Genomic DNA, 12,639 nt, shown 5'->3' with positions numbered 1-12,639 from the left:
GTGTACTAAACAATATTATATCAGTACTTGCGCCATTTGCAGACTAATAATTATGGGTATTAGTGCTCATACGTTTTAGGTGGGTTATTATTTGCTAGTACAAATGGCACAAGCAACACATTGAATGTGTACTTTTCTATGGGCAGCAGATCAGGTACTGAAGGGTGGATGCGTAGAGGCAAAATGAAAGTCTATAGTGACAGGCATAGTCCATTTTTACGTACAATTACGACGGTGAAGTACACAAGATATATAAAAAAACTGAAAAAAGTATATATGGTTGCTAAAACCTTAAGTGCCTATACAATTTAAGTTAATCTTATTAAACTTTATTTTGTGTCTCAAAAATCTTTAATTTTTGTGTCAGATAAATCTGATAACAAAAAAATGGTTCAAATGGTTCTGAGCACTATGGGACTCAACATCTTAGGTCATAAGTCCCATAGAATTTAGAACTACTTAAACCTAACTAACCTAAGGACATCACACACACCCATGCCCGAGGCAGGATTCGAACCTGCGACTGTAGCAGTCCCGCGGTTCCGGACTGCAGCGCCAGAAATCTGATAACAAACAGATGTAATATGCATACAGGAGAGACGTCTTTCGTTATTCAGGAATGAGACCAGATATTATAGATAAACCGTAGAGTATTAACAAAATGCACACAGCAGTGTAATGTTCACTGACGAAAGAAAGACAATGAAGCAATCGCCTGTTCTCTGTTGACCACACAGGGGCAGAAACGAAAGTAGGAGAAGAATTGTGAAAGCATCACGGAGTTTTTGAGCATCGAGGAACAGTGCGTGTTGTCTCCAGACGGACTTGCATTTAGAGCAAAACATCTTTCCAACCCTGATTCCTTGGCCACCAAGTTGTCTTGGCGCGGAATACGACGACCACGGTGAGGTACAGCTCTCTGTCCTCAGCAGGGAGCAGCCTCAACGACAACAACATTTAATGCGTAAGCACTGTAAGTTGTGTATGGATATATGTACAAAGGGACATAACCAACGAAATGTTTGACACAACACAAAATATAAACGTTTTCCTTGTGGTTACAAGTGTGTGAAAGGAAAAGCCAACAGCCAATGCACAAAAGATGTGTATGTGAGTATGCAGTGATTCTGTATACCTGCTTCAATATTGCCTATATGTGAAAGGGAATTCCATGGTGTAAGCTGTTCTGAATCAGGAGCTTAAATGTTCCAACGCCACCTCTATTAACCCTTTAGCGACAGGTAGACGTCCAAGCTATCCCTTTCCATGATGTTAGACCTGGCGCACGGCTCAGCTCCAGAAACAGGTGTTCCTCCTGCGGCAGTGCGTGTCTGTGGCCAATCACGCACTGAAGACAGTTGACAGTGATCAAGGACAGCGACAGGTCATACATAAAGCACGCCAGGGGCGAGACGCTATCAACACCTCCACTGCACGATTAACAACGGTGAAGTCATTGATGACAGTGCCACTAAAGCAGAATTATTAAACACGTTTTCCGAAACTAATTCACCAAAGAAGACGAAGTAAATATTTCTGAATTCCGATAAAGAACAACTGACTAGATGAGAAACATAGAAGTAGAGACATCCACGGTGTAGGAAAGCAGGTTAAATCACTTAATAAAGGCAAGGCTTCCGGTCCAGATTGTACCCCACTCAAGTTCCCTTCCGATTATGCTGATCCTATAGCTCCATATTTAGGAATTATATACAACCGCCTGCTCACAGAAAGTTCCGTACCTAAATACTGGAAAGTTGCTCAAGTCTTACCAATACTCAAGAAGGAAAGTAGGAGTAATCCACTGAATTACAGGCCCACACCACTAACGTCGATTTGCAGTAGGGTTTTGGAACATATACTGTGTTCGAACATTATGAATTACCTCGAAGAAAACGATTTATTGACACATAGACACCACGGATGCAGAGCACATCGTTGTTGTGAAACACAACTAGCTCTTTATACTCATGAAGTAATGAGTGCTCTCGACCGGGGATGTGAAACTGATTCCATATTTTTAGATTTCCAGAAGACTTTCGACACCGTTCCTGACATGCGTCTTCTAACCAAACTGCATGAATATGGAAAATCGCCTCAGTTGTGCGACTGGCTTCGCGATTTCCTCTCAGTAAGATCACAGTCCGTAGTAATATACGGAAGGTCATCGAGTGAAACAGAAGCAATATCCTGCGTTCCCCAAGGAAGTGTCATGGGCCACCTGTTGTGTCCGAGCGGGGTAGGCGCGCGATCTTGGGCGTCTTGTCACGCTCCGTGTGACTCCCCCCGTCGGAGGTTCGAGTCCTCCATCGGGCATGGGTCCGTGTGTCGTCCTTAGTGTAAGTTACTTTATGTTAGATTAAACAGCGTGTAAGCTTAGGGACGGATGACCTCAGCAGTTTGGTCCCATAAGACCTTATCACAAATTTCCTAATTTTTCCCTCCGTTGTTCCTGAACAATATTAACGACATAGGAGACAACCTGAGTGGCCCTCTCAGATTGTTTGCAAATGATGCTGTTATTTACCGTCTTGTTAAGTCATCAGATGACCAAAACGAACAGCAAAATGATTTAGATAAGATATCTGTATGGTGCGAAAAGTGGCAATTGAAGCTGAATAAAGAAAAGAGTGAAGTTATTCACATGAGTGCTAAAAGAAATCCAAAGAAATTTTGATTACGCGATAAGTCACACTTAATATTAAGGCTGTAAATCCAACTAAATACTTGGGGATTACAATTACAAATAACCTAAATTGGAACGATCACATAGATAATTTTTTGCTTAGAGCAAACCAAAGACTGCAGTTCATTGGCAGATCGCTTAAAAGCTGCAACAGCTTTACTAAAGAGACTGCTTACACCAGGCTTGTCCGTCCTATTCTGGAGTATTGCTGTGCGGTGTGCGATCCCCATCGGGAGGGACTGATGGACGACATAACAGTACTGCGCTCGTTTTTCATTCATAATTGACTCTTGTCTTCCAAAGCCGAAAAAAATGTATTTGCCCAAGGTGAAAGACGTAAGAGCAATACACTGGCGTATGTTTACGATTATTTGGTTTATTAAGGAAAGGCAAGCCTACGTTTCTAGCATTTGTAGACTTAGAGAAAGCTTCTGACAATGTTGACTGGAATACTCTCTTTCAAATTCTGAAGGCGACAGGAGTCAAATACAACTAGTGAATGGCTATTTACAATTTGTACGGAAACCAGATGGCAGTTATAACAGCCGAGGGGCATGAAAGGAAAACAGTGGTTGATAATGGAGTGAGACATGGTTGTAGCCCATGCCCAACGTCATTCAGTCTATGTACTGAGCAAGCAGTAAAGAAAACAAAAGAAAAGTTCAGAGTAGGAATTTAAATCCGAAGAAGAAATAAAAGCTCTGAGGTTTGCCAATGACATTGGAATTCCCTCAGAGAGAGCAAAGGACCTGGAAGAGCAGTCGAATGGAACGGACAGTGTCTTCAAAGGAGGATAAAAGATGAACTTAAACAAAAGCGAAACGATGATAATGGGAAGTAGTCGAATTAAATCAGGTGAGGCTGATGGGATTAGATTAGCAAACGAGGCACTTAAAGTAGTAGATGACTTTTGATTTTTGGGGAGCAAATTAACTGATGATGGTGGAAGTAGAGAGGATGTGAAATGTAGACTGCCAAAGCGTTTCAAAAGAAGAGAAATTTGTTAACATCAAGTATAATTTTAAATCTCAGGAAGTCGTTTCTGAAAGTATTTTCATGGAGTGTAGCTATGCATGGATGTGAAACATGGACGATAAATAGTTTATACAAGAAGATAATAGAATCTTTCGAAATGTGGTGCTACAGGAGGATTGTTGTTGTTGTGGTCTTCAGTCCTGAACTGGTTTGATGCAGCTCTCCATGCTACTCTATCCTGTGCAAGCTTTTTCATCTCCCAGTACCTACTGCAACCTACATCCTTCTGAATCTGCTTAGTGTATTCATCTCTTGGTCTCCCTCTACGATTTTTACCCTCCACGCTGCCCTCCAATACTAAATTGGTGATCCCTTGATGCCTCAGGACATGCATGTCCTACCAACCGATCCCTTCTTCTGGTCAAGTTGTGCCACAAACTTCTCTTCTCCCCAATCCTATTCAATACTTCCTCATTAGTTATGTGATCTACCCATCTAATCTTCAGCATTCTTCTATAGCACCACATTTCGAAAGCTTCTATTCTCTTCTTGTCCAAACTATTTATCGTCCATGTTTCACTTCCATACATGGCTACACTCCATACGAATACTTTCAGAAATGACTTCCTGACACTTAAATCAATACTGGATGTTAACAAATTTCTCTTCTTCAGAGACGCTTTCCTTGCCATTGCCAGCCTACATTTTATATCCTCTCTACTTCGACCATCATCAGTTATTTTGCTCCCCAAATAGCAAAACTCCTTTACTACTTTAAGTGCCTCATTTCCTAATCTAATTCCCTCAGCATCACCCGACAGGAGGATGCTGAAGATTAAATGGGTATACCTCGTAACTAATCTGGAGGTACTGAATAGAATTGGGGAGAAGAGAAATTTGTGGCACAAATTGATTAGAAGAAGGGATCTGTTGATCTGCCTTTTTTTTTTGAGGCATCAAGGTATCACCAGTGCAGTATTAGAGAGCAGCGTGGAGGGAGACCAAGATATGAATACATCAAGTAGAGCGCCGTAGGTACTTTGAGATGAAGGAACTTACATAGGATAAAGCAGCATCAAACCAGTCTCTGAACTGAAGACCACATCAACAACAACAACAACAACATGTTTACGATAGAAATCAGGAAGGAAAGTTATTCATACAGGGTGACAATTCGAGATTGAAATTTTCACACTGCAGCAGTGTGTGCGCTGATATCAAACTTCCTGGCATATTAAAAGGGTGTACCGGACCGAGACAAGAACTGAAGACCTTTGCCTTTTGAGGGCAAGTGCTCTACCATCTGAGCTACCCAAGCAGGACTCACGTCCCCTCCTCTGGGCTTCAGCTCTACCAGTACCTCGTCTCCTACCTTCCAAACTTAACATAAGCTCTTCTGCGAATCTTGCAAGGCTAGCACTCCAAAAAAGAAAGGATATTGCGGTGACATAGCTTAGGCACAGACTGGGGGAATGTTTGCAGACTGAAATTTTCACTCTGCAGCGGAGTGTACGCTGATATGAAACTTCCTAGCAGGAGTGCTAGTGAAGTTTGGAAGGTAGGAGACGAGGTACTGGCAGAACTGAAGCCCAGAGGACGGGACGTGAGTCGTGGTTGGGTAGCCCAGTCGACAGAGCAGTTGCCCGCAAAAGGCAAAGGTCCTGAGTTCGAGTCTCGATCCGGCACACAGTTTTATTCTGCCAGGAAGTTTGAGGGTGACAATTATTGACCTACATGAAATGAAATCGTCATAGCTTCTGAACGGTTTGCTTTATGACGTTCAAATTGCACCGTTGGCTGCGGGGGATGATGGGAATTAGTTTGCGTATGCACGTGCGCCTTGTTGTTGTCGGCTATGTGCACGAGAAAACGTCACGGTACAGCGTACCTGAACATATACCACTTGTGAAGGCCTACTACACGAGCAATAACAGCCCAAATGCGGCTCAAAGGAAGTGGTGCGACCGAGATCAAGGTGAAGACAACCGGTCCGTGTGTGCTAATAATCAAGAATATGATTCGCAAGTTTGAGAGAACGGGTAGCTTTCGTGCTGACAGTGTTCGTAATGTCGGTGGACCAAAACGGATGGAAACGCCTGAAAACATGAAGATGACAAGCGCTGTGTTTCAAACCAGCCGCAGGAAATCTATCAGACGAGCTGCACAGCAGCTGGGAATCAACTGGGAGGCACTGCGACGTATAGTTGTTGAAGACCTGCATCTTTTCCCATACAAAATTCAAACTCCTCAGCCATTAAGCCCGAGGGCCATGGAACAGCAGTTTTGTTTCGCCTACACTCTTGTCTCCAGAATTGACGAACAGGACTTTGTAGTGAATATGGTTTCGTTTCGCCCCTAAGCGAAATTGGCACCTGTGGTGGACTAAGACTGCGCATTCGGTGATCGAGAAGTCTCTGCACCCTTAACGGGTGACTGTGTGGTGTGCAGTCTCCAGTCACAGAATAATCAGTGCAATATTCTTTTGGTGACTACCGAATGGTACATAAAAGTTTTGGAAGATGATATCATCACGATTATCCAAAGTTACCCAGGAGGCACAGGCATGGGCCTCGATTGGCCTCCATGTTCTCTGGATCTGAATACATCGACTTCTTTCGGTGGGGCTATATTAAGGTCAAGGTGTACAGCAATAGCCCAGAGACTGTTGCTGAGCTGAAAACAGACATTCAGGAGGTCATCGTCAGCATCGATTTTCCGACACTTCAGCGGGTCACGCAGAATTTCGTTATTCATCTGCGCCACCTCATCGCCTATGACGGCAGGCACATCGAAGATGTCATAACCTTAATCCGAATATATGTAGTGACGTTTACATTTTGAATAAATTGTAACTCGCCGAACTTTGTAACTAATTAACATTTTTTTTCTTCTTTGTATACAGTCAGCCAGAAAAATGTATGCACACCATAAGGAACGAAAACTATTACTTATGTGTTTATTTTACAACTAATAATTCATCACATATGTTGTACAACTTTCAGCTCAGCATAGGGTTACTTTAAGTGTTAAAATGTTTACAGTCGGCGGCTATACACATAGCAGAATGACGAGCGGTCGTTAAAATTCTCTAAGCACTATGGTACGTAACATCTGATGGCATTACTCCCTTGGACTTACAACTACTTAAACCTAACTAACCTAAGGACATCCCACACATCCATACCGGAGGCAGGATTCGAACCTGCGACTGTAGCATGAGCGCGATTCCGGACTGAAGGGCCTAGAACCGCTCGGCCACAGCTTCCGGCTCGTCGCAACTATGTCAGTCACTGTTACAGTGTAGATCGCTGCACATGTCGCTGTTATCTCCTGGCGAATTTCCTCCAGTGTGCGAAGTTCCTCCAGTTCCCCACAAGTAAAAGTCCGTAGGTGTTAGATCTGGCGACCGTGGAGGGAACTCAATGGGTCTTCTTCATCCAGTCCAATGCCCCAGCCGCGGGACACGATGGGAATCAGAATGCCCATCGAACACCTCATGTTGTTGTCTGCCACATTTATTTGTATGTATTCGTTAGTAAGTGAAATTGGCCCGGTTGGTGGCTGAGAGTCACTATTTGGCGATCGAGATCTCACTTTACCCTCAATGGGAGACTGTGTGGTGTGCAATGTCCACTCATGGATTATCCAAATTCACCCTGGAGGTGCACTTTTTGGACAATTCTGGTTATGATGCAGACAGAGGCCACTAGCATGGGACTAGATTGTATTCACTTTCAGATAAAACAGCTATGCCATGCATACCTGCTCTATTCTCCATTACTACATGTAACACTTCTCCCCCTCCCAAGTACCTGTTCGTTGAATAGATTAAAGGTAATTGTTTATAGTACACCACCCTGCCAGACTCATTTGTGAACATGCGTAGAACCTGTGTAGAGTGCACTCCAATGGAAGTCTTCTCTTTTATAATACAGCTTCCACATAACATCTCTCTATGCATATTCCTACTCTCTCCTGTACCTCAAACTTTATTTGGCCATTTTACATCATGAGACGTTTCCTGTATACGTACCAAAGCTATGTATTTACAATTTCAAATTAAGTTTAATGATATTACTCCTTCTTGGATTCTTCGCTTCTTCCCGAATCCAAACTGACTTTCTGATAATCCTGTGTCAATTGTTCGAAGACAGTGGAAGCTTTTATTTGATAAGGAATTCTCAACTAAGCTAAGACTTCGGTAATTTTCGTATTTTAAGACATTCCTCCTTTAAGGACAAATATCGTATAATGTTTTTCTAGGATCTGAGGGCAAATTCCCCTTTGTCTATATGTTACGCTAGGGAATATTTAACAGATTTCTAATTCCAATTCTTCTATGTTCGACATAGTCAGCTAGAACTAAGGTCAGTTATCAGTACCATCTGCAACAATTTGGTAGGGTGTCATCAATTATCAAATGATGGAAAAAATGTGTGTTGAAAATATGGCATATTCTCTATGACTGGCCCTGACATATCCCCCTACAGTAATGGCTCCCAACCTTTCTGAGACCATTATCCCAGAGTGCAAACAGACACTAGCTAGAGCTCCACCTCCCCCACCCCACCCCCCTACCCACCCAAACACGCACACTAAGTCATCATCTTTAGCAATTAACTAAACTCCACTAAGAAGAATATTTCCTTCGAACATTTTTATTTTGAAAGTGATGAAAGATAAATGATACTTAGCTTTTGTAGACGTTTTATTAAACCTCAGACTAATGTGTCAATTATACAATTGGTACTTCTGATTTGTAATGATGTAGCCTTTCTCATTGCGTCTAAGACTACTCAAAAATGGAAGTTAACTGTCTGCAGTAAAGTTATGCACTTACTACAAAACTTGTTTCCTCTACACCACTTCTCTCTCTATTGAAACTTGTGTCACCCTCACCCTGCACCTTTACTTAAAATCAATCAAGTGAAAATTCGTGCACTCTACTTACTGTTTCTGAATCACTTGATTGCTGGACTCCTTACTACTGCAGTGTCAGAAATCGAAAGATTTTAACTTGTCAACGCATTGTGTCTGACTAGGTGCCACAAACAATAATAAAAATAAAGTACTGTACACATCTTACACTACAATAGTAGCCACTACATAGTAAGTGTTGAGTTGAAGTTTAATATTTTTTCATTTACTATTATGAACTGAGTGATGACGAAATTTCTGGTCATTTGCTAGAAATTTTTATGAGATATTGAAGCATATGTGATCTATATGTCTCGATTTCTCCATCATGGTACAAAGTGAAAACTATTGTGTGCAGCAGGACGATTATGTGTGGAAGATGAAGTTCATACATTCGTTTGACAAGCTGTAGCATGCACCACATTGTGTCATTCATTACTTCTATTATTTGAAAATAAAAATTAATTAATGTTAACTTATGTAATAACTATTACATTGTTGTGAAATAGTAATGATAAACATGATCTTTTAGAAATAATTTAGTATTGTGAGCGAAACACAGTTGGACACAGTTGTTTGTACCCCACATAAAATTTAATTTTATCCACTGGGGAGGGGGGGAGGGGGCCGTTATGCCACTACCCTACAAAATATTGGGTGTTGTCATATTGGAATATGTGAGAAGCCCGCCACTTCTATATCATGTTTCTAGAAAGCCATTCCAGACTGTGACAGCAGTTAGTTGATCCCCTGTATCAGTTCCTGGAGAGAAACATGCTGGGCTAGCGGTTAAGGGCAGAGGGGTACAGATTTCAGACATAAAATATCATTGTTTCCTTAAATAAGTGCAGAAATTGGGACTGTGTGTTGAATAAAATATGCTCTTAGTTTTGTGCTAGATCTCCATTTTGATACTTTGAGCAAGTAATTGTACAAAGAGACAAATGATAGGAGGCCTGTATTCCTTCCATGGCATTTATTACAAGCAAATAGGGAAGTTTTAAGAGGAGATGTAATAGATTTTTAAAAGTATTATTTCCTTCATCTACACACTTTAATCTATGTTGTGTGTGAATTTTATCCTGATGGCAGCTTTATAAATGCCTTTAAATTGATAAAATGATTAACTCTGCACTGGCAGCCACTCCCACCTGTCCCTTGGGAAACTGTGTTCCAGAATCCCTCACAGTGGGACGAGTTCAGGAGACTGAGGAGGCCACGGCCGTGGATCTGGGTGCTCTGCTGGACGCTGGGGACGGCGCTGTGGTTACTCTGCTGGCTGGGGACACGCGGCTCGTGGCTCACAGGGCTGTCTTAGCCGCCAGGAGTCCCGTGTTTGCGGACATGGTCCGTCGCGTCACTGTAGAGGGCAGCAGCAGCCAGCTCGTACTCTCGGACACAGAGGGTCCTGTGCTGCGCCAGGTGCTGGCATACCTCTACACCCTGCAGGTGCCCCAGCTGCCCAGCATGGCCCCACAGCTGCTGGTCGCCGCCGACGTATACGGCCTGTCGGTACTGAAAGCGCACTGTGAGCAACAGGTGGTCGCCCAGCTGTCTGTCGAGACTGCGGCAGCTGCAGGTGTTATCGCGATTAGGCATTCCGCCAACAGGCTGAAGCAGGCCGCTGTCGCCTTCATAAAGGCCCACATGCTCCGTGTGATGGCGACGCAGGGTTGGACTGAGGCTGTAGTTAACGATCCACAAACTGTTGTGGAGTTGACTCATCTGATTGCAGAGACACCGACAGACACCAGGTAAGCGTGAGACAAGTCACAATTCCACGTTACACAGCGATAAGTGTGTGTACTGCCAGGCCTACAATGTCCACCACAAAGTTTAATTAGATGTGCATGCGCAGTAAAATACACTACTACTGATATCCATTTTCTTGTATACACTATGTGATCAAATGTATCCAGACACCTGGCTGAATATGAGGCCCTCCATCAGTAATGTTGGACTTCAGTCTGGTGTTGGTCCACCCTTAGCCTTGATCTCAGCTTCCACTCTCGCAGCCATACGTTCAATCAGGTGCTGGATAGTTTGTTGGAGAATCGCAGCTCATTCTACACGGAGTGCTGCACTGAAGAGAGGTATCGATGTTGGTCGGTGAGACCTGGCACGAAGCTGGCGTTTCAATATATCCCAGATGTGTTCTATAGCGTTCAGGTCAGGACTCTGTGCGGGCCAGCCCTTCACAAAGACGTTACTGTCATGCAACCACTCGGCCACAGCCCATGCATTATGAAAAGATGCTCTTTCATGTTGAAAGATGTAATCGCCATCCCCGAACTGCTCTTGAACAGTTGGAAACAAGAAGGCGCTTAAAACATGAATGTAGGTCTGTGCTGTGATAGTGCCACGCAAAACAACAAGGGGTGCAAGCACCTTCCATGACAAATACGGCCATATCATAAAACCACCGCCTCCGAATTTTACTGTTGCCACTACACATGCTGGCAGAGAGCATTCACAGGGCATTCGCCATACCCACACCTTTCCATCCGATTGGCACATTGTGTACCATGATTAGTCACTCCACACAACGTTTTTCCACTGTTCAATCGTCCAATGCTTACGCTTCTTACACCAGGCGAGGCGTCATTTGACATTTACCATCGTGATGTGTGGCTTAAGAACACCCGCTCGACCATGAAATCCTAGTATTGTCACCTCCCGTCTAACTGTCATTGCACTTGTAGTGGATACCGACGCAGTTTCGATTTCCCGCGTGATGTTCTGGATAGATGTGTGCCTATTACAGATTACGACCCTCTTCAACTGTCGGCAGTCTCTGTCAGTCAACAGACGAGGTCGGCCTGTACGCTTTTGTGCTGTATGTGTCCCTTCACGTTTCCACTTCGCTATCACATCGGACCTACGCATGTTTAGGAGTGTAGAAATCTCGCATACAGACGTATGACAAGTGAGACATCAATCACCTGACCACATTCGAAGTCCGTCAGTTCCGTGGAGTGCCCCATTCTGCTGTATCACGGTGTGTAATGTCCACTGAGGGCGCCAATATGGACTACCTCGCAGTAGGTATCAGCACAATGTAACTAATATGAAAAATGAATGTTTCTGGGGGTGTCCAGATACCTTTGGTCACATAATGTATGTCATACAAATACCGGCGTTGTCTGCATTGGATTGTCACACACTACTGAATAGCTTGTCTAAATGCTCTCAAGGAACATGCATGCTCGAAGTAAGCAAACATAAAGACATTGTACTTCGCAACTAAGCAGGTTGAATGCCACAAACAAGTGCCGATGTCGAACATTTCAAATACGGTATCTCGTAAACGACTCGTACTTGGATCCTGCAACAAACACCACTGACATTCTGAACTACGCTACTCTTCGTTTGTTAATGTCAATAGGAGTAGGTCTATTTAGAAAAGTGTATCTTGTCACAACAAATACACCTCCTAGGTATTAGTACAATCTATGGATTGACTAACAATACGAGCTCCAGACTACCAATCCACTGTATGAAAACAGCAGATGAATAGCACTTTCAATACCCGCAATATTTCTGGAGGAAGCATTAGGTGATTTACCCTATATGTTGGCAAAATAGTAAAATTTCTACCATACTGACACTCTAACCTGGATCCAGGAAGTTGTTAAGGCCACTGCTCGCAAAAAATGGGAAATCCAGGTTCGGGTCCCAGTCTGGCACAAATCTTCTAATGTCATGAGTAAATTGTATAGTGAGAATCTCATCGTATTTTAAACTGCAAACACATTTCTTATGTTAAATACAGGTGTGATCTGCAGCAGGGTCTGTTCCTTCAGACATGCATCCTTGTCTGAAGGACATTCCATAGGAGGTTTTTAAACACAGGCACTGTAAGTAGTATTCATATGCCCAGGCAAAGGTCGTGACAACAATAAGTGAGTTTCTTCCTGTGTGAGTTACAGTGATTGTTCTACAGCAAGACATGGAAACTCACGTTGATATGTGGAGTTTTAGGTCGGTCATTGAAGCATCCTCGCATAGACGAAGTTGTTCGGCGATCATACTTGCACATTGGGAAATTCAGATTCCAGTCC

General features: G+C 43.1%; 1 protein-coding gene across 2 annotated transcripts in view; it reads left to right on the top strand.

The window, feature by feature from the left end:
- Positions 1-12,639, top strand: part of LOC126108676 (poly [ADP-ribose] polymerase tankyrase-1-like) — a 232,661-nt gene that overhangs the window by 187,327 nt on the left and 32,695 nt on the right. The window contains exon 2 of one of the 2 annotated variants that reach the window (XM_049913986.1): positions 9,756-10,332. The exons of the other annotated variant lie outside the window; for it this stretch is intronic. Coding sequence (XP_049769943.1) covers positions 9,756-10,332 — 577 coding nt within the window. The remainder of the gene's footprint in view (positions 1-9,755; positions 10,333-12,639) is intronic. 2 annotated transcript variants of the gene reach the window in all.

This window comes from Schistocerca cancellata, chromosome 11, assembly GCF_023864275.1.
Source record: "Schistocerca cancellata isolate TAMUIC-IGC-003103 chromosome 11, iqSchCanc2.1, whole genome shotgun sequence".
Taxonomy (NCBI): domain Eukaryota; kingdom Metazoa; phylum Arthropoda; class Insecta; order Orthoptera; family Acrididae; genus Schistocerca; species Schistocerca cancellata.
The sequence above is the reverse complement of the archived record's forward strand: the minus strand, read 5'-3'. Positions and strand labels throughout refer to the sequence as shown.